Source organism: Cottoperca gobio, chromosome 18 (assembly GCF_900634415.1).
Source record: "Cottoperca gobio chromosome 18, fCotGob3.1, whole genome shotgun sequence".
NCBI classification, from domain to species: domain Eukaryota; kingdom Metazoa; phylum Chordata; class Actinopteri; order Perciformes; family Bovichtidae; genus Cottoperca; species Cottoperca gobio.
In genome coordinates, this window is record NC_041372.1 from 6,207,662 (window position 1) to 6,231,493 (window position 23,832).

At 41.7% G+C, this 23,832-nt stretch overlaps 1 protein-coding gene across 6 annotated transcripts in view; it reads left to right on the forward strand.

Annotated features, from left to right (window-relative positions):
* The window catches only part of nrxn2b (neurexin 2b), a 503,322-nt gene that overhangs the window by 212,291 nt on the left and 267,199 nt on the right, over positions 1 to 23,832 (forward strand). For all 6 annotated transcript variants that reach the window (XM_029455250.1, XM_029455256.1, XM_029455255.1 and 3 more), the window contains 3 exons: positions 805 to 1,008; positions 4,192 to 4,218; positions 23,105 to 23,224. In XM_029455250.1, the coding sequence (XP_029311110.1) occupies positions 805 to 1,008; positions 4,192 to 4,218; positions 23,105 to 23,224 (351 nt within the window). The remainder of the gene's footprint in view (positions 1 to 804; positions 1,009 to 4,191; positions 4,219 to 23,104; positions 23,225 to 23,832) is intronic.

The following is a 23,832-nucleotide window of genomic DNA, read 5'->3' on the forward strand; positions in this document are numbered from 1 at the left end:
CACGTTCGACTATGGTGACGCATATCGACCCACGCTGCAGAATAAGAGCAGTACTCAGGGAACTGTCACTCTGCACAGCTGTCTGTTTATGGCGTGGTTGTGCGTAGTGTGAATAAGAATGTCTCGGAAACCAGCTGCACTATTATTTTTTAATCTTGAGGAGAGTCTGATATTGGAGTTATTATGAATATTTCCTTTTTTTTGTCCTTTATAATGAATGTTTTCTTTTTGTGCTTTGGGTAGTAGATTTATCATCTGATTTAAAATGTAATTGGGATGTTGGAAATCCTGGGCATATTCTGCACACACCAAACATTAGCTTGACACTGATGAAGACACAATAATGTTTAATAACAGTATGAAATAAAGGTCCAATGACAAAAACACACACAGAGACAAAGGTCTCGGGGGTGTAGTGTAAATGCTGTCATCAAACATTCAACCCCACTAAGATGCATGGGAAGTACAGCAATGATTCATTCTTTAAATTTGCTGTGATAGGTTTTCAGTTCATCATCATCGTTCTCACTTCCTCTCATGTTATGTTCAAACACACCAATTTGGACAAAAATGGGGTTTTTTATTAGTTCTGGATATATTTGAAATGGCTAAAAGGCAGTGACAGAAAGAAAAACGTATCTCATATAAGGCCGAGGTATACAGTCAAACATCTTTGGTTTGATGTATTGAGACATGTGTTCTAAATCTAATGTTATATACATCAGATGGGAAGATTCTCCAAAGATAATGTAATGTTACCCATGTCACTGTCCCCCTTCTGTCCTCTACCTCACCCCTATCCAGAGGCGACGGTGCTGAGTTATGACGGCAGCATGTACCTCAAGATCATCGTGCCGGTCACCATGCACACGGAGGCGGAGGACTTGGCGCTGCGCTTCATGTCTCAGCGGGCGTATGGCCTGCTCATGGCCACCACCTCCAAGGAGTCAGCGGACACCCTGCGACTGGAGCTGGACGGAGGCCGCGTCAAGCTCACAGTGAACCTTGGTAGGCCGCCGTGATTCATCGTGGTTGTCCCTGCTAACCTTTCCCTTCCCATCCCTTGTCTCCTCATCGTCGTTTTCTTTTTTAACAATGTATACTGCTGAACTTAGAAGGTTTGACATTTGAGTTTCCCACTGTCCCACATTAGTTTTTTCCCATTGTCAGATAGTTGGGTGGGGAAAGGCTTCCTAATTTGTCCCTCAGTTGTGTCAGATTGTTTTTCTCTGATGGAGCACAATTCCTCTCATTTAACAGGCAGTACAGCAAACTAGCTGCACATTGGTTCAAATGAGAAATGCCAACAGTGTTCTGTTCAAAGGTTAGTTACTTGAGAAAACTGAGGTACAAACACAGAAACTTCTCCTCCACAAACTGATAACGTGCTTGCTGCAGGAAAATATAACTTAAAGTAAAAATGTAAAGGTTTTCCCCCATTTGGTCCTATGTGGGGAGCCTCCCTGCAGTCATTACTGTTCTATATTATTTGACCCCTGGTCCCACCCCTTCCCCTCTGCATTCGCCAACTTCCTTTTGTTCCCTGTGAAGCCTCATAGCACCTCCTCCTGTTTAAAAGTTCCATCTCTAACAGTATCCATGGCCCGACTCTGAGCTTAAACCTACTAACCTGTCTCTAGACGCTTCAAGGTGGCTTTGCTCCTGTGTCGCTCCTCCTCAAGGTTCTGCTTTATTCCCATTTTTGTGGAGTTAGCTGAGGGGCTGGATGTCTCTACCTCTGCCCAGCAGCGGGTGCTAAGAGGAGATATGAATCATCATCATAAGTAATTACAGATGAGTTAAAAGTAGAGGGGGGTGTAAAGAGGTCTGAAATGCAATCTTAGGCTGCAGGAATGCAGACCTTTTCATTTTGATGAATATTAGTGCTCTGGGGAAGATTGGTATGACCTTCCAGCGTAAAGATACCTTAAGTCTACCGTGATCCTTTGAAGGAACAGACTCTCAGCAGTGAACCGGGAGGAGCATGACAGAGGTGCACCCTGGAATATGGGAGTTTGAGCCACCATTGAGACAGGAAGGGGGGGGGGGGGGGGGCGGAGGTGGCCACTCCTCTCTCTTTTTCTACTTCCCTTACTCTCGCTTCTCTTTCTCCTCCTCCCTCTCTCATTTTCTGTCACTCAAACAACGCCCCACCTGGCCAAGACTCAGAAGATTGAACTTTTCATCCCTTCAATGGCCTGTATGTCTGCGGCCCTTGGATCAGACAGTCAGAGAGACCGGCTCAGCTGTAGTTGCACACAGACTTTTACTTATTGTCCACAGGGCCACAGCTTGACCTGCTAGCGGTCCCCAAAGAACACACTTACGGCAAAGTCCTCAAATTAAAGTGTATACCAATTTCCCACAGAGAAATGGGACCCACCGTCCTCTTTCTCTGTATTAAATGGGGCTCAAATTACACCTTAAAAATGTTTAACAGTTGACTGACACTAAAGGTCAGCTCAGTTTTTTTTTACAAAGGAATTAATAAACAATAAAGTGAAATGAAACCCTCCAATGTTAAGGCTTTAATCCGTTAGGATAATTAAAGTCCTTCTAATTAATCACTAGGAGAGGCTATAATTGCACCGATTTAGCCCTAATGATATGTATTAATTATGGATAATGATGTTAACCTGTTCAATGTGTCACTCAAACATTGTCAGATGACAACTGGCACATTATATTTATTGATAATCTATTAAAAAACTTTCACATCCTGTAAGGACAATTTGACCTTTTTCAGAAACATGGCTTCGTTCAGAAAACAGCGCTGCTCACCAACACATGTGGCCCTTAAATACATTTTAATGGAACTGTATTTGTATTATGTCCACTTCTCTACAGCGTGACGCCGGTCCCTGGCTGTTTGTGTCCACTATTCTGTAGCGGTTGACAGCTCGAGACCACAACCCAACCACACTGCCACATGCACATGCAGTTTACAGCCACTAGATGGGGCTGAACAGCAATTAGTGAATTTTTCAATTTGGTATTCGATGGGGAATAATAGTGTGATACTTTAATGACCCCTGTAAAGGAAGCCTCTGTTTACTAAGCCCCATCCCAAAGGTCAGGGTGAGCTACAGAGCAGGATAGAGTTTATGGCTGTAGGATACATAACCAAAGCAGATGTTTACTGGCAATCTGCTTGAACCAGAGGCTTCCAGTTAAAAGCTTTTTAACCAACACACCAGTCTGACAAACACAGCTTGTAAAATCATAACACCTTTCACAATGTTTCTGTCACACCACTTGTAACAAATAGTGCAGATAGCGTGACAGACGGTCCTACTTCTTGTGCTTTGTGTGCACCAGGCGTGAGGTGGCTGGGGTGTGCAGATCACCCTTTCTTGTCATTTACACTGTTGGGTTTGTCATGCTCAAAGTGCTGCAGAAGGCAAGTGTAACCGAAATCGCTGGGAAAAGTGGCTAATGTTAAGGGTGCAAGACATTGCTCTAGTGAGTGCATAGCATATGCAGGAACAAAGGTTATTAGTTCACAGTGTGAGCATAATGGCTTTACATGTTTTACTTGCAAAAAAAGCAACGAGCGGAAGTTATTTAGTCCATCTAAATCTGGCCAAAACATTTTGTGCAGTTGAAATTATTCGTCTCTATCTGACTTGGTTAATGAAGTTAAGTCTTTTACATAGTGTGTTTATGCTTTACAATGAGAAAAATAAAAGACCTCTGAAAATAAGGCGTAAAGGTTTTGCCAGATGGTACGTAAAAATCTTCTGTGCTCAGTATTTCAGAACTGCACTCCACCCGGGTAGAATCTTATAATTCCAAGTGCACAATTTGCATTTTGATGATGCGTCTGTAATTACATATAAAGTGTTTATTACACCAACAATGGAGCACTTTGCATAGTTTATTTTTAAGTGTCATCACTATGTTGACATTGAGCCATGCTCTCCTATTGTAGGATAGCGTAAGTCTTGCCTTCTGCTGTGCTTTGAGGGTATCGGGTGGAAAGGAGGGTTGGATGATGGGATTGATGGAGGAAAAGGGTGATCCTGACTCGGAGCCTGTCCCCGGATGGTGGCCCCAGAGCAATGCTTGGTTGTCTGCAGAATGTACCTTGAAGGATGTAAAATGTCTTTTTCTCTTTTATCCTCTTTCTGTCTCTTTCTTTCTCTTTTTTCTTTTTATTTGATCTCACCATTTCGCTCTTTCTCCCGCCAGATTGTATCAGGATAGACTGTAGCCTCAGTAAGTGGTTCTATCCAATTTTCTGACTAAAATGTATCTGTCTATCTCATCTTGATTCTGTGCAGTGGGGCTTTTTTTTGCCCTCTCTTGACCTCATCATAAGTGACGTCTTTCTCATTACCCACGTCACTCTTCCATATTTTCATACCTTTTAAATCTGTTGAATTTCTTTTTTCCATTACACATCATTTACTCTTTTTTTTTTGTTTCATCGCCTCATTTGTATGTCTCTTTGCACCTCTTTTTAAACAACATGATCTAAGTTGTATTTTTCTGTCACTCATTTCACTTTTTCTGTCAGATTTAATTATTGTTTCACTTGCATAATTATCAGGATTTTTCATCTCGCAATCCTCCTCGCTTGCCTACCATACTCGGCTATAACATTATTCAATTGCCTCTCCCCTGCTCGCTACCCATTCTATTCATTGTCCCATCAATCTTCTCTAAAAATTTAATTCAGAAAATTGCAACTTGAGACGCCCCTGTTGGATGTTCCTATTTTCTAGTATGCAGAGCTGAGCTCCACTTGGCTGCACACACAGGTGTTGCTTGTTTTTCTATGTGGGACAAACTGTAGTTTTGGCCCCCAGAAAGCTAATTGCTTATCCACTGAGAGTCGGCACCACATAGTGCGAGCTTGTTTTCGGAACAAGCTGATGTTTTTCTGCCCCATGCTGACAGAATGATAGCAAACTGTTATTTCTATAATGACACTGACAATTGAACAACTAGCCCACAGGTAAGTGCTGCCAGCCACAGCGACATGGAGGAAACCTGATGTTTGTCACAATGTTTGCGTCTGTGTTTATCTTCCTCAATTTTCATGTCGTCTTTGTGAGAAAGATGGGGGCTTGACTGATTAACCCTAGCCACAGTGGAGGTTTTATCACAAAGCAATTAAGTGCTTTTTTTCATTTTCTTTTCTACCTTGTGAACAAGTGTGTCCAGAGAATGTGGCCATGCATTTGTTGAGTCATTCATCCATCATTAGTTTGCATTAGTTGTGTGCGAGGGTTTGTATTTGGCATTAAGTTGGAAGATTTGTAATGCTATTGTGCAGTGGTGATGGTCAGAGTGCAGGAGTAATTGGTTGTCAGTGGGAGGTGCTTGTGCAGGGTCGTACGATTGTGCGCCACACTCGTATGCGTTCTGTGCATTCGTGTCACGTCTCTGCACTTAAAATGCACTTGAACGCTGTTTATGTCAGACTTTATGGAGTGCAATCCAAAAAAAACTTCAAAAGCCTCCACCAGGCATGGAAGTGGTCTCAGTGTATGACGAATTACACCACTTATTATGTGTGGAGCCACTGCCATGACACACATTCAAATAATTCTTTAGAGAGGATGTCTGTACCCGGGCTGACCACTAGGTGTCATACAAGCACTGGGGGATGTGCTGTGATCTCCCTGCAGTGGGGAGGAGATGGAAGCTGAAGATATTTTATATTTCAGCACAGGGCTGTCAGTCATTTCTCTGGAATTGACTTGGATTCTACTTTATTTTAAATTATCCTATATGGTGGGTGACAGAGTTGTACGTTTGGATGTGACAAATGCAGCAGTCAGAGAATGTCACCCAGACTTGCAGTTTTTCAACGGGTCTCTTTTCTTTTTCATCCCACGATATAAGAAGGACCGCGTTTGTCATTGATTTTCTCTTAATTCAGCTGCTGCGTTTAAATATTGATGCGGTATTTTCTGCTCCAGCAATACTCTATCACAGACTTGGAACACTGGGTGTCTGTGGTTTCGCAAAGGAATATTTTATTTAACCTTTATATTATTTGGTTGACTGAGCACCATTGTACAGCAGCGCCCTGCTTCATGGCCTCTCAGTCACACACCACATTATATAAAGGATCCCAAAATATGAGTGTGTGAGTGAATAAAGGAGGGGGAGAGACTGTGTGGGAGAGAGAGAGAGGGAGCAAACCAGGGTAGAGCTACAGACAACAATTTATTCAATGCCATGACATCTCACGGTCGATTCCTCCTCCAGAGACCTACAGTAACTACAGCCTTGAGTTCGAGTAAGAAAGTCTGTCTGGCTGGTCCATGCAGATAGGTTGTCTCGCAGGTAAAAACGCATGATGAATGTGCCACTAAATACATATGCATTTATATTCTGACGGCACGATTGAAGGCTGGCATGAATACAAGGCCACTGTTGACGCAATATATCAATAACAGTATAGCATCGTCCTTCTTTTAAACACCTCATGTATGACAAACTCTTAAACCAGAAGCGCAACGGTCACAGGAAGATTATCTGAAGAGGGTGCGTTACATTTGGAGCCAGCAAGTTCTGCTAGAGCATTACCATACAGATAACATTAGCACTCAAATAGCATTGGCATATAATACTGTTTCTCATTGTTGGCATTACTACTTCTACTACTTCTACAACTACAGTAGTTCAACTTTTGACCCCATGATTTGATTATTATTTTTTTGGCCCGTTCTTTTGTGAGGCGTAGGCAGAAAAGAATTGGCCTCGTGTTTTTATTGCAGCGTGCTGTAACCCTGCTCTCCCACCTCCAATGTGATTGGATATGATACGGAGCAGAGTTGTAGCCCTCAGCTCCCGTCAGGTCAGGGTGTCAGGCTGATGGTATCTGTTTGGAAGGTGGCCTTTCAGCCAGCCAGCAGCACCTTCAGAGCTCGAAGAGATAAGATGTGCCATGACGTGGCCGGCATGTGGGACGCGAGGACTCCGTCTGCTAATGTCATAGCCTTTGCACTCTAAACCAGCGAGTTCTCACTCGTGTGTGTGTGTGTGTGTGTGTGTGTGTGTAGAAGAGATGAAAAGTAACTGATTGCACACACATTGCAAATCCTTCAGAAATAAACCGTATGGGAATCAAATATGCTGGCATTAAAAGAACAACATTGTAGAGCGAGGGAGTTCTTCTGTGCATTTTCTATATATGACATAAAGGGTACAGCCTGGGGGAAAGTAGCAAATTCTCTGCTTTTTATTATGGAGTCTGACGTGATCACAAAATTACAAAAGGCTTAATCATTTATCGAGAGAAATATGAGCAAAACATGTATCTAAAGTGGCATTAATGTCAGTGATTGGTCAGTTTTAGTGCAACCGCTCTTTTCCTCTGATATTCGTTCACTGATTATGTAATTAAATCTAACTTTCTTACTTTGGTGAGCATTAAAATCCCAAAGCAAATCAGACACAGGGGCTGGTATTTGAATGGAAATCTTTCACTTGTGTGCTTACAAGGAGTGTTAAAGATGTTCTGTGAACACACTGTTAATATTAAGGTAAGCGTTTTTCTAGGCTTGAGTGCAGCATAATGGCAGCAATCTGCACTGCTATGTTCTCAAATAAATGTTTGTATTTTACTACCTGCTCTGCCTGACAGAAAGGGGAAGAATTCTGCGGTGCTATTGAAATATTAATTGCAGAGGACCTCCAGATCCTTTAAAGAGTAACTTATCACTAGGGTGCATCTTCTGTGACATTACTGTGGCAGGTATAACCGTCAAGAAATATCTAGCAACAAACACTTCTTATCACCTCTGGTAGAGTGCCTCACTTTCCCAGGAAACTGACACTTGATATTTTACATACAGGATGCTAATCATTGGTTTCGCACATGAACATATTGACCAGTGGTGGGAGATGGCGAGTGCCGCTATCCTTGATTTAAAAGAAAAAGAAAAAATCTGTAAATGGCAAGAGGAAAAGCATGCAGAAAATTCTATTGATTTTCATTTAGTAGTATCTAAACACCTCTGTCTATTGTTCCTGTGACCTCCTCCTTGTCCTATAATTGACACATTTTCCAGATAAGTTCATTTATGTCCACCTCTTTTAGCTTTTTATTTAACTATACCATTAAAAAGCACGGCTAGCACGCTGATAACTAATTGCACCGGGAGACGAGTACATTTCTATCCAATGTTGCCACAGTAATCCGAACGCCCACAAACACAGATGCACTCGCACATTCACCAACAGATGCATGCATCATTTCACACATATTGTGGGTAGAGAAATGAATCTGAGACTTTCATCCACCTCCCCCCCCCCCCACACACACACACACACACACAAACGTGGTATATTTCTGTCACCCTCCTCAGTCTTAACTGCCATGTCGCCATGTCGGATGTCGCACTTCCTCCCTCATGTGTTTTGTCACGACTCCTGAAATGTGTTGCCCCGGAACCATTTTCACTGAACACATGTTCAGAAACTGCAGGTGTCAAGGCCATTTTAAATTTGAATGGATGGTTGTTCAGTGTAACTTGTATTGAAGTTTCTTGCCGTCCACCCCCTATTCTCTCTCCAAGCAGATGGCCTGCTTACGTTCTCGGTGAATCACAAATATTGAATTTGAATGAGTTTCCAATCGCTCACTTATCACTTAATCATGCGTCATCATATCCATATCTCGGCCAAATAGATGTCATGGATATGCAGTAGGTACTAGAAGTTTCCTTCGGCATGCACAGCATCCTACAGCTTGTGAAGTTTCAGCATGTATCGGAGTTAGACGGTATAAAATGTATTTTGGAGATGCTCTGATTTGATTTTTAAAGGCAATTTAATGCTCCAATGGAGGATATCCCTTTTTTTATTTAATGTTCATTTTATTCTCCAAAACCCCCGGCCAAATGTGATGCAATGAGTCAGTTATTAACATAATGCCTGAGATCCGTGCACACTCAGAGGTGGATACGTCATTTGATATAAATAGATTTATGTTAAAAGCAATCATCTAGTTCAGCGATGGACAACAGAAATTAATTCCGCATTCCTAGTATTTAGCCAGTTTAAATAATTAACAGTTGTCTGTGTGATACTGGTGCACCAGGGAGAAAACATAGAGAATGTAAACTCATTGGATAAACACTGCAATCCTTGCAGTTGCTTAGAAAGAGTCTCTTTTCATACTCCAATCATCTTTTAAGCACACATACACATGTCTCCTTCCTGGATGTAATTTCATTTAATTTCCACACATTTTATCACATTTTGCTCTTTGCATGTTTGAATAGGAATGAACCAAATGCCTCCTTAAAATATTAAACAGAAATGACCTAATAAAGAAGTGCTTTGAATCCTATATGAAGTTCAAAGGAATATGTAATCTGCACGTGTTCTTATAAATACAGCTGGATTGGAATGTGCGAGGGTGAGTTTGTTTGTGTGGAAACATCCATGTGTGATTAATTGTATATGTACACTGCTAATGTTTACATTGCAGTGTGTTGTGGTCTCTAGCTCGCTCACTATGCATAGTGTTAATGTACTGGTAAGACATTTCTATCAACTGAGGCCAGTATCTGTCACATAGCCAAGGCCGGGTACTTTGAATGATTGCCAAGTTCTAGTACAATGAAAGAATATATAATGGGTGGAGGCCTTATTTATCATGATGTATAACTCTGAAAACAAAGTGTCAGGGCTTGGCGAGGAAACGTAACATGTTGCTATCTCTTTACTTTCTACCAACTGTTAATTAATATTATTTACATTTTGTTCAAATGGCATGGACACCAATCATTTTTCTGACCTTTCTACATTAAGTGTTGCTTCAACATGTTCCAGTGTGACACTAAAGCTTTACAATGACTAAGAAATGCAGTTAAAGCTTTTAAACTTATAATAAAAATGTATTTTTAAATGTTAGTTTATTGGCGTGCACTACATTAAATGTATTATATTCAATTTAATATATTCTATAAAATGTAATCTTACTTGTATTTCATTGTTATTGTGTACGTAATTGTTGCTGTTAAGAAGATTGCTGGTACTGCATTAGTGTTAGTCATAGTGTTAATAGTTTTAGTTGTTGTTGTAGAAGGAAAAACACATCTCAAATATGAAAACTAATTCTGATTACATTTGTGTTTTTTTGTTGCTCAGAAGAGAGACAAAACATTTCTCCCATTCCATATATTTGCACCAATGAGGGCGACTCTGACGACAGCTGACAGAATAACGAGTGGAAAGAGAATATATACATTAGGGGAGCCAGGGGTTAGTAATGCTTAACTAATGAAAAGACTTCAACAAGGATGGCACTGTGCCTAGTGTTATTGTTTTGTTTTTCCTATTTACTTCCTCCTCTCTCCCTCTGCTCTCTGCTCTCTGTGAACTTGAGACACCTGAGGCAATCTGCTCACTAGACCTAACCGGCTGAGGAGATTGCCTCTTTGCCCTTTTTGTCTCGCAAGAATAGTCCACACCCATGTTCCACTGCCTACTTGATTCTTTTTACATGGAAAAGGTAGAACAAGAAAGGTGCCTTCTCTGCCTTTTCACCTGGGACCTGGTCAAGTACAAGGAGCCAGTAAGTTTAGGAAGACAAAGGGGTCCACTGATCAGCTTTTAGAGCATGTTGGGCAGGAGGGTGGCAGGCTGGTCTTGCTTAATGCCTTCTGGGAGTAGATGTCAGCTTCTCCCTTTCAGGAACTTAACTTTGGCAGCAAAGTGGTTGCAGCCACTAAGCTCTCCACAGTTTTCTGAATGTATGCTGATTGCTTTGTTCAGTTATAATGACAGTATTACTGACCTTAGGTTGCAGGACTCTTATGGTAACTAGTAGAATATGATATAGTAATCCATCAGACACCCCCTTGCGGTCTCCTCCTGGCTACAATTAAATGTGCTGAATGATTCGCTTAAATACATTGTTGCTGTTGTTCTTCCGGTCTAATCTTAATAGAGAGATTTGACTGTAGACATGTTTGCGGTCCTTTATCTTATATGCACGTCTGGTGACGCTTCTGTCTGGTGAGATCAATATACAGTGATGATAATTATACATTATTCAGAAAAGGGTTTATCTGCATAGTCTTGAGGTTCCACTGAGAAATCAAAGCCACACCGAGATAAAATGGGATTTAAGAACTAATTTGTAGTACTATACAATTAACAATCTGCTCCATAAATGTTACACTTTATTAGAAGAACTTTCTCTGTTGTACTGAATTAACACATAAACTCAATAAAGGCTCGGTGCAAGTGGAGATTGTAATCACTATTTAAACAAATAAACTTTCAAAGTTCTGTAATCTGTATAAATGCTCGAGCGCAGAAGTGCTACAAATCTTTTACTCCATCAATAGTAAAAGATTTACAAGCTCCCTTTTTAGATCTAGTTTTTCACAGATTTTTGTCAACACGTCGAAATTGATCATATCTCAACGACTGCACAGGACAGGACCTTTGTGTTGAATTTGAATGTGGCTGCCTCGGCGGCATAGCCTCAGTCCATGATCAGTCTGCTTCCTTTCAGCCCTACGTTGCACAGGCGACAGGTTAGATGCGGACTCATTACAGAGACTCTAATGAGAGAACCGCCAGCAGCCTGGAGCTGTCAAAGCCCATACTGCCTTGCAGGACTGATGGCGATCCCATGGGACCGTGCCCTCCTGCCACAGCATGCTGGAAAATGCAGTTCAAATCATAAATCAGAATCCCCCCCCCGGGACCTTTTTCTAAAGAGTAAGGGAGAGTGATGTGAGGAGAGGAAAAAAAATCAGGAGGGCGAAGGGAACTGATAAGAAGCAGACGATGCAAAGCGAGCATGAAAAGCAAAAGCAAGGAGGGAGGATGCAGATGGCAGTACGAAAGGAAATAAGGGAGTGTTTGAAGCTCCAAAGGGAGCTCTAAAATTCTGGAGGACGGGCATAATGTATGATTAATTTCCCGCTACTCGAAATCAATCTGCTGTCCTCAACATCCTACCGACTCAAATATGTCTTCCTGCGGTTGTCATCTTAAATTCTAGAAGCTATCGACGGAGGTTATCTTGTCATGGATGCTAAAGGGGAGAGAACAGTGGGAAAGAGAAAGTGTGTGGCCCCTGATAGCAAGCAGTGAATACAAATGTGTGTGTGTGTGTGTGTGTGTGTGTGTGTGTGTGTGTGTGTGTGTGTGTGTGTGTGTGTGTGTGAGCACCACACAAGCATTTTGCTTCAGGAAAATACACACTGCGCACGCACAGGCTGCCTTATCTATGTAATTGGCACGGGGGGTCAGAGCGGCAGGCGTACATAATCATGGCTGGGGGTCATAATCTGTTCGCCACTCCCCTCCCTCCCTCCTTCCTATTTTTCTTCTCTCATCAGCCCCTCCCTCACCATCATAACCCGCACACAGTTGCGCACTGTGTGGGATATGTTTTTGGATGTCGCCGCAGGGGAGCTTTTTTTGCTGTTTTGTCAGAATGAGACGCTGTCCTCAACTGACTGCCAGACCCCCCGCTTACCACTTCCAAATCTTTCCCATGTACCCACACAAATAGGTACAACACATACAATGGTACGGGGGGAGAGCTACTTTACAGAGGGCAGAACTTGAAAGATTAAAGGTGGAGACATGTATATTTAAATGGACTGAAGAAACAACGTAGTCAGGAGCAACAACAAAAATGATTAGTGAGTATAAGAAAAAGAGCGATATACGGAGGAGGGTCTTGATGTGGATGTCTGGTTTCGTTTCTATCAGCGTTATCTGCTCATATCTTTCACTTCCATCACGCCATCGCTGCTGTTAGCAGATGACTGCCATTTAGATGACACGCACGCAGACATTCCAACACACACACATGCGCACACAGACACAGCTTTTCATCAGATCTGCAGCGATAGGTCTGTGCTCCTTTTGAGATGCAAAATACGATATCTTAAGATAGGAGCCAAATGGCTTTATCGTCAAAAAGAGGTCTTATCCTGATAACTCTGAAGAGCAAAGTAAACCCCGTCTTTTGCCATATTAGCGTCTGCAGCCTTATGTAACTATCTGCCTTTGCTTTTACATAAAGATGACGTCCATATGGGTCACTTCATGGAAGAACCCTCAGCACTAACAGTAAACCACACTCCACAGCAGTAGACACATATTTCCCCATTCCATTTTCTGCATTATGTTGCCGTATGTAATAACCGTTTGGTTTGCATCCAAACACATAAGTACTGTATAATATGTAGAGTAGTGGTTTATACGGCTGGGCCAAGACACACTTTCCAATTAAGCCATCGCTATGGCTCAAGTCTAAACAAGGCAGTTTCTCATTTAGGCCATACTTTGCATAGTCCTTCAGCTATACATTTTATTTTGTGTTTTATTCCCATAGAGTTGTGTAAATCTATTAGGGCTTCTTTCCATTCAAAAATATAGTTGTAATTGTTACTCAAAACTGCCAAATATACATAGTATTTGGGAAAATGTTTTTATGTGCAATATTTTAAATACGCCCTTATTTTTTTATTACTGTAAAGGAGGCAGTAGACGTATTTGGTCAAAGTCAATATGAGACACAAATAAAGACAATTGTTTAGTAACATTATACAAATAAGGCATGCACATATGTCCGTGCACACATTACGTGTACTAGCGTTTACATTTTATGTATGCAAATATTTCAAAATCACGTTTGATTTTGACATCTCACGTTTGACATCTACTGAGATATATACTTCACAACACTGAACATTTCATTTCCCAAAGCAAGCAGCATACCTGTTCAGCTCTTGAAATTAAACTGTCAAATTATTCTTAAACAAACTATATTAACTTTATGCCAGTCATGCGGGAAAAGTCTGTATTATTCACAAGATGTAATCTGTGAAGTGTACAGTATGTCGAGAAGGCTTCTCCATGATGTGTCCTGTGCGAACACCTTATCAGCTGACACTGTTTGCAACTTTACAGAACACGTTAAGTTAAAGTTTGTCAGAAATAGTGACCAAAAACAATTTGATTACATTACGTTACGTATACATACGCTCACACGCTATGAGGGGCGAGTCTGGGGCTTATGGTATCTGGCTTGTTTAACGCATTATATATCTGCATAATGTATTATAATTACATGTGAAATTTGTTAGAGGTTATTATATTTGTGTATCAAAAAGCTGGCGGGAGATTAGACTGCATGAAAAATGTAATTCAGCACCTCATCGGTAACCCGCAGCTTTAACAGCTTTCTATTCTCTCGCCTGCAAGATGTAAAGAAAAGGGTTAATACAGAAACGAGCTAAAGAGGCTACGCATCTCTAAATAGTTATTCATATATATATATATATATATATATATATATATATATATGATAGATATATATAATATATATATATATATATATATATATATATATTTATCCAACCTTGTTTTCTCTCATTTTAATGTATTGTATCATATAGTAACATACCTTTTGCGTCTACTCACATGTGAGTTCATGGTGCACAACAACCTCAATCCGCATTAGCATTTCTAATGAACGTGGTTTAGCGTATGAGAGTGGTGACAGGAACGGCTTTAGTGTCCAGGAGTTTAGGCCCCGCCGTCCAGACACCAGTCGGTGGGAGTAATCAAGTGTGAAGGTTGTGAGGAGCAAACGGCCATTAACCTCCCAAACACAGCCCGTCATCACCGCCTGCAGAGGACAGAGAGGCGTGCGTGTGCGTGTGTGCGTGTGTGTGTGTGAGTGTGAGTGTGTGTGAATCAGAGCCAGTGCCAGGGCTTGTGAGTGTAGTATAGGATCGTGTGTGTGTCCTTTATTGCTGTCTGATGGATTGTGTGCGTGTCTGCAGCTGACTATCATCAATTGGTTAGAGAAGAGTGTGTGTGCAATGGAGCTTGCAGCAAGCAGGTTTTATGCCACGACTACAGTTTGGTTATTTGTGTGTGTGCATTTTCAGACTTTCACATATATACTGCACTGTTTGTTTCTATCTATTCTGATTTGTGGTCAAATCAGGCCATGAATCCTGCGCTGTCTCGCTATCCAATCTGATTTCAGCACACATTATTCCCTTATGGCAGTACAGTGTGGCTGTGCTTGGCATGCCCAGGCCTGTGACCGCCTGTTTGACATGCCACTGTGTCGGCTGGTGTGATGCCATGCTGAACCAACCCATCTGCTCCAGGCCGAGCTGGCACAAAGGAGAAATCATTGGAGGCAGGCATGAGGAAAAGGGCATTGGACCTGGGGTTTGGCAAGGCATGGCATCCAAAAATCTCCTGAACTACTGCCCTCAAAACGGTCCAGAGCATAAACAAGGGTCTGATGGAGTGTGAGGGTGTTTTTCTTTTCAGTAGAGACTAGGCATGTAAATATACTTATAGAAAGGGGACACGTCGTCCACTTTACTAGCTACTATATAGTCTCACCAGTCTTCAAATGTAGGTGAAGTCTTTATTATGTAAATTCATTTTGCATATAATGCTCATGAAAATATTAAGACATGAATTAGATCCCTTCAGAAACTAACTGAGTTTTGTTTTTGGGTCAATGACAAATAAGTAAACGAGCAATATGTTTTATATATATATATATATATATATATATATATATATATATATACATGTTGTATTAGAACATCTTTCCATGTGTGCAGTTTTTAAAAAACGCTAAAAGTTTGTGTTCCACATGGTGATCGCCAACTGGATGTCTTAGTTTATACACCTATTTATTTGCGGTTACATCATGAGATAGAGGTGTATTGTAGGTGGAATGCTGTAGGATTAAGCTTCTGTTTGATAATGTGTGTGTGGGTCCTGGGAGTGGGAGTGTGCATTTTTTGTATATGTAGGCCAACTTTGGTACCAAATGTTCAGATACATGCTGATTGGGCTTTTTTTTGACAGGAGACAAATATGATATTTACTATTCTTGTCAACTTAATTTGCATGCTGTACAATGTTTTAGTTTTTATTTGTGTGTAATTGAGTGAGGTTAAGTTAAGAAATAAAAATATAATGGTGATGGCTAATTTAAGGATTGGAGTTTGGAATGTAATTACAGTAAGGAAAAGCCACCAAAGAATACATTCAACATGTCTTCAAGCACACGCTGTGTGTGTGAATATGTGTAATCTTGGGTTTGGGCAAGTTATCAGTATGTGTTTCAGAACACATCAGGGGTCCCTTTCAGTGCAGCAATGAGATGTGCAGTGTTTATAGGATTTGTTCTTTTTGGGTGGGAGGGAGAGCATTGAGCCGTTTGAACTTAAGAGGCAACACACTGTGAGGTTCTGTTAAAAAAGAATCAATAGCAAGTCAAGCGGATTCATAGGAGATGTGATTCTGGAAGGTGCTTTGGAAGCGGAGATACAGTAACAGGGACAGATCAGTTGTTTGTAGATGTGTGTGAGTGCAGACAGTAGCTGGCAACGTGTTGAAAGAGGAAAGGATAATAATAATAATAATAATAATAATAATAATAATAATAATAATAATATAATAATAATAATAATAATAATAATAATACATTTTATTTATAGGTGCACTTTTCATTTGCGTAAACAAAACTCAAAGTGCTACAGAGTAAAAACGATGAGCAAAATATACATTTAAAAAATAAAATAAAAACATTTGATAGACAGACAAGACAACACTTTGGGTCTGTAGTTGGCAAGAGCATCTGGGTCTAAGGTGGGTTTTTTGAGGAGTGGTTTGATGACAGCAGTTTTTAAAGGGGATGGAACATGACCAGACTGGAGGGAGTGGTTTATCACTGTAGTGATGAGGGGACTTATGGCACAAATGTTAGATTTGACCAGGGCTGTGGGAAAGGGGTCCAGGGCACAGGTGGAGGGTTTTCTCTTTTTGATGATGTCCTCAACCTCTTGCTGCGAGATGTCAGTGAAGCGGCAAAGAGGCTGGGTAGGTCTGGGCTGGGGGCAGAGCAGCGGAGTTGGAGAGGAGAGAGCGGATGGTATCTACTTCTTTTCTGAAAAATGCAATAAAATTGTCACACTGCTCCTCTGTGGTGTCTTGGTGTAAGGGAGTTTGAGGTTTGAGGAGATTATTTACTGTGGAAAAAAGTAGCTTGGAGTTGCCATGGCTATTGCCAGGATCGTCAGAGAGACAGACAAGGAGACGACAGAGAGGGAGAAAACGTGTGTGAGGCGGGTTGGGGGCGTTCCTCTTCATTACCGACACTAAGGAGCCATGCCAGGAGCACAGATGGCAGAGGAGAGAGGGGGCATGGGGTTGGCACATAAACTGCAACACACTTGCACACCGCGCATACATTCACACACTCCACCCAACATAAAAAATATGTAAATACAAAGACAAAGTCCTCAAAGCTCAATATGCTCTCCTAACATTTGTGATATACGATTCAGGTATAAGAAACATTTTGCACATAGATTGTCCTTTGGATCCCCTGCTCACACACACAAGCATATGTCATCCATCTATCCTGTGGCGTTCTAGTGCCACTCTCTCGTCCGGGAAAGAAGATGTGCTGATGCTGCTTTTCTCTCTTTATCTTTTGGCCGTCTCACACACACACACACACACACACACACACACACACACACACACACACACACACACACACACTGCACTCCCTCACCACCGCTGATGCTGTAACCTAAGACCTAAATTAACATTTCATCAGCACCTTTTTGAAAATGGGTCTCTCCCTTTGTGTCTCTTTATCTGTCGTTCACACACACACACAGACACACACACACAGACACACACAGACACACACACACACACACACACACACCGCTAATGGTCCAATTAGGTGCACTGGTCTGTTTGCACAGCAGGATTTGTGTGTGGGAGATATATCTATTGTGCACATCATGTACTGCTCCCTTCTGCAAGTTTGAATGGAAGAGCAAGCTCTCACATTCTCTCTGTCTCTCTCTCTCTCTCTCTCTCTTATACACACACACACACACACACACACACACACACACACACACACACACACACACACACACACACACACACACACACACACACACTCACTTAGACCTCCCACAAATGTTGGAAGCAAGAAAGCCATGCAGTCTCAGTTGGTAGCTTACAGTACCTACAGTACACATAAGACACGCCTACCACCGCCCCTCTATTATATTGTAGATGAAGTCCCTCTGTTACATTAAAATCTTTTAACACCAGCTATGTGTTCATTTTGTAGAATGTATACACGTCATTTACCTTGGATAATATGACGGATATGCACAATAACTTTGAAAGCATCAAAGAAAAACACTCATTAATGGCTTAGTGATTGCTGGAAGAACATTTTGCATGCATAGTTCTTTTGGATGATCATGTTGCAAATTTCAGATTAGATTTTTGCTGTAGGCACAGTATACAGGAAGACACAATGGTTTTCAGGTGATGATGTCATATAGGTGCCTTTTTTAAATACTTTGCTTTATTTGGGCGCAGTTTTAGTACAATAACTGTTCGAAATTAAGTGTCTTTGCCCCAAACTTGCATCTTTAAGTACACACACTTATTTTATTTTCAGTCGAAAACAACACGTCAACAAAGTTAGTAGGATTTTTCAAGATAATTATCATCGCACCACTTATGATGGCAAGCCCAATTTCGATTCCCATGACATTTTCAAATCGCGTTATAAACGTTATTATTAACATTCAAGGGAAGCCATTCAACTCAGAAGTAATCTCCTGTGGTTTTAGTTTTACAGAAGAAAATAAATCCTCTTTGCATATGTTCAGTGCATCTACACAAGTATTTGCATATGTCCGTGTGAGAGTACAGTGTGTTCACCTACATACAATGTGCTTCCCCAGATGGGTGCACAATAGGGGGTTGCTTGAGGTCTATCACCTGGTAGTGAAATGCTAACCATGAACATAAGAAGGTCCTACACTCATACTGCACGTGCACACATTCCAACTTTAATTACAATATATGTCTGTCTTGCTTAACAGGAATTTTATGGAGACATCTTTTTCTATCCTCCTCTTTTCCATATGAATTCACAAAGAAGCCAGGCATTACTATTCCCCCTGGTCATCATTTGGTCTCTCTGGTTGGATTTCTATCCTCCTCTGTTCTGCATGAAAAATCCATTTCAATCATCTGGTATCCACCCTCATCCCTACATCTGCCCTCTTTTCTACCACTCAGTATCAGCGTCCTCCCTCTTTCCTCAGAGTGGGGCTGCTGAGCCGAGAATGAAACACTAGTGTGGAGATATTTTAATTGGACTCCAGTCCACTGTTATATTTTCTATTTTCTAATTTGTGCTTGCGAGTGTGGATGTACGAATTTGTATGGCTTTGCAGAAATGTGTGACCTCGATAGTTTGAGTGCTAGCTGCTAATAATTAGGCCTATGTTCTCTTCCAGTGAATTTGAATCCCGGCTTAAACTGGAATTCACTACTATATCCTGTACTTTAGGATGGCATGATGTGTCAAACCTCCTAACAGAGAATATGATGCTTTTGTGGAAGGGGATCTATGGATCTATTCAGTTGAGTCAGTGGCATATTTAGGGCACAGAATTGTTCTACGCTGATGATTTCAGAACATTCATTTTGTTCTGTGAAGGCCGAATGGAGACATTCCAATGCTACATGAATGTACTGTTACCTCCTGGTTTTAAATCCTAATTCTCATGGCATTTTAACATACAGTGGGTTTATTTAGGAGCTCAGTCTGGCAGTGTGAGTATAAACTGTCTCGTTAGCTCAGACATCACATTCAACCCCTCCTAGCAAACTTTGACTTGCTCACACACCCTGCTGTTAACCCTGACCCCTGCAATCTCAGCACTCTAACTACATATGCTTGAGCGACCCTGACAATGGCTTGTCCCCATGTATAACTGCATGACTCATGGCTGGTTCTGTTGTGCACCAGCAGCGGACTTCCTAGGAACTGCCCTTGGCCCTATCACGCTGTGGCCCTGTTGTTTTATCCACTACAGAGATCGCAACTCTTTGGCTGGCTTCTAGCCCTTCGCCGCACACATTAGCTTAACAACCATGTTGGGAAAGCTCACTGGATTTGCTGTGTGTCCGCCAGCGTCAGTCAGGGATGAGTCAATGACAATGGGGATGTTAGCTGGACCATAATGCAATGCAACATAAACAAAATTAAACTTGCCTCACAGTCGTGTTTTTACTTGGCAACATATTCAGTTCGTCAGATGCTCTTTCTATTTTAAGCACCTCGGGCTTCTAAGAGGTCACACATGTTTGAGAGACATCTTTATCTCGTTGTCACCTCACAGTGAGAGGAAACTAAACATTTATCATTCTTCATTCCTTGATTGTCATGATAGAAATATTGTCATCGCAGACTAATGAGCAGCTTCACTCTCCGAAGTTGTTTTGATTAGAGTTTAGACGTAACGATTACACAACTGTGTTGAAGTACTCTCTGCTGCAGCGGCAACCACACAGCCTGAATAGAGACTGATGGTAACACCCTGCAGCCATTGGCTGACGGCTCGTGTTCCATTGATCCGATTGCATTAATCATAGTTGTTTACAGAGAGAACACAGTGACCAATGATGGATGACTGCTGGTAATAATGCAACACCCTGCAAACATCACACCTCCCATTTATGGTGTGCTGACACAGTTAATGAGAATAATCTGCGATCCTGGCTATTTTTACACATGTTAAGAAATCCCCCTGATACCTCTTTAGCTCCCATGTGACACGTTTAGAAAGTGCAAGGAAAAGTGGCACACTGAGAGGGCATGGGAACAAAAAGAGATGAGACGAGAGGGAGCTTCTGTTTATGTGATCGCAGCCCATTGCCCCGCTGATCTCCAAGACAAAGTGAGAGGGCACCAGTGGCAGGATGAGAATTAATTGCATTTTAATAATCACCAGCTCTTTTATTAATGAGCCCTGTGTCCCCCTTTGTTGTTCTAGCAATGAGTACTTCTGTCTGCCTGTGGCTGAATTAAAAGCTCAGCGGCTCATTTAACCCTGGACCGCTAGCGCCCAGCTTTCTTGTTTGCTGTGTTACCTGAAGTGACGCCTCACTTCACTGTCAGCAATACTCCACATCAAGCCAACACCAGGCGCTTCATCAATATGGGAATTTGAGGCAATTGCAACACCGATGGCATTTTGTCCCGGGCATTAAGCCAAGTTCTGTAAGTTAAAGTTTGAATTTAAGGAGTCGTACTTTGTGATTTAAGTAAGCTGTTCTTCAACCGTCCACCCGTTGCAGAGGAGTGTGGGACTTCCCTGTGCTTTTACTCAAATGTTGTTTCTTACTGTGTGTTGCACTTTGCCCCTACAACCTAATGGGTCTCTCGCTTCACTTTTACCACCTTCTGTCCAGAACCTTTTGTGGCTTGGCCACCCCACCCCAGACCAGAGCAGCCTATATATCTTTTGCCCCCTATTGTTAATGATATTATGGCCAAATGGCTCTTGCGTGCATCGGTGGCCTTAGCTCTCCTGCGGCCTGCAGCAGCCGAGTCAAATAAATATTACATAGACCCTATTCTAAAGGGTAGCCATTCCCATTAATTTGTTCTGCACTACACTCTTCTTACTTTTACGATCTTACATTAGCCACCAGGCTTTGCTGCTGCTCCGTTGCACTTTGTTTCTCAGTTGTTTTTTTTCATCTTCATCCGTTTTTATATTTCCCCCTCTATCCTCCTATCTATCTTTATATCAACTTTAACTTCTCTGCTGGCAACTTTCATCCCTTTTTCCTTTGTATTTATTTCACACATGGTGTGATCAAACGTCTCTCTATCCAATTTCATGTGGCTGAAGACAAAAAGCCCATGAAAAAAACAATATAATAAAAAAGTAACAGGAGTAAATGGGAAAACAATTCTCCAGTGGGCCATGTGTGTGTTCTTGCCAGGCGGGGCCATCAATTGATGGGACTTTTTTTTCCTCTAGACTATATAATTTTGTACACAACTGGGAAGAGGACAATTGTATTTCGCCAGGCTGCACTATATCATGTGGTCGAGCACCGGGTACAATACAGTCAGGCTCCATCCAACCAACCAGTGAGTAAAATGGGATATCTAATGTTAGACATGTAATAAACAAATCATCACCGCTAATGGTGGAGGAAAAACATTGTCATTGATGTCACATTTCTTTATTCAGCAGCCACAATGGCCTTTGCTCCACTTTAAGGGTGCCTAAAAGCGCAGCGAGTACAGGAGGTGGCTTAATGGAAGTGACTAGTGTCCTCCGGCTTTCTGCTATTTCAGTCTGCCCTGCTGCCAATGAGGTGAAAGTCTCCCCTCATTATGTTGTTGTTTACAGAATTGTCCTTCTTCCCTCTTTATCACTGATCTCCACCTCGGTGCCATGACACTGCACACGCTCAGTACCGTCAGGCCTTAATTTCAGCTTCTGAAGCCATGTGAGGGATGGTTTCCTTTTTGTTGTTACATCTCAGATGTCCATACTCAGGCATGTCTATCATTGAATCCTTAATCACAACCTCGTCCGCTGTTACTCCCTCCCGCTGACAATTTGTTCTAAAGTTACTGTAATAAGGCTATGTCATCGGCAGGATATAAATAGTCTGTTCCCCGCATTGAAAAGACGGTTATGTAAATGTAGCTCTAATAAGCACTTCTGCAACCCCATATGTCGTTGCATCAAACTGCCTCCTTCAGTGGCAGAGGCGAAACAACAGCATGAGAGGTGAGCAGGGAAGAAGGGATTTGGGAGTGGAAAGGGGGAATTAGGGAGGAGAGCAGTTTGGGAGTTAAACCATCTGGTCTCACCAGTCAGGAGAGACGTGAAACACGACTTTACATAGCGTTTGTAACACTGCCTCACCAGTTGTCGTTGGCTGTCTATTTTAATCTACTTCCTCACCTGGTTAAGAGTTTTGTTTTTTTCTCCCACTCCCGTTGATGACATCCTGCGGCAACACTGAGTTTTTGAGAAGACAATCGATTTTACAGTCTGTCAAGCCAGATATTCCTTTATATTTCCAGTATGCTGGGAGAATCCATAGTGTGAATGTGTTCTGCAAACATGCAGGTTTTCTCCACTAGCGCTGTCACCTACTGTGTGTTAACTCTGTGTATGTGGGTGCATGTGTAGGCACGCACAGTATTCCCACTGTGCCGTATGTGATTTGATTCCCCCCCCCCCCCCTACTACAGGCAAAGGACCCGAGACGCTGTTCGCGGGGCAGAAGCTGAACGACAATGAGTGGCACACAGTGAAGGTGGTGCGCAGAGGCAAGAGCCTGCAGCTGTCTGTGGATAATGTCACAGTGGAAGGTTAGTTGTGTTCAGTACACAGGGGGATTCATTTGGGGTGGGAGGCAGTAAATGAGACCGCATTGAATGTGAGGGTGTAGTCACAAATCCACATTCCCTCCGTATCACATCCACCCACAGGAATGTAACTGCTTTGCCATTTGTTATTGAAACAACTCATTTGAAAGTGGAAGGTGACTAATTATGATGATAATTCATCAGACATGGAGGTGGCATATGGTTTGTTAATTTATTATTAAACTGATATTTAGAAAGAGTGGTAGCAGAGCTGAAAAAAAAAGACAAAGTGTTTATTCGTGAACATTGCTAAGATTAAATGAATTTGTTCTATTGGTGAGTAAGCCTTAATATGGTCACAATCTAACCCACGTTGACTAAGCGTGTCTCATTTAAAAGGCTGTGAATGGCAAGATAGTTATTGCTCATATCATTTCCAGCAAACCAAAAAGTATAAAGAGCTGAAATTATTAAGTATATGTGATTTAGAGTTGGCACCAAAGAGAAATGAAAGAGAAAGAGGGTTTTCAAGCATATACCGACTGTGAGTGATGTATGTAGGTACAGGTTCCAACTTATAAGCAAACAGCAAGAGCAGGATGAAAGGTCAG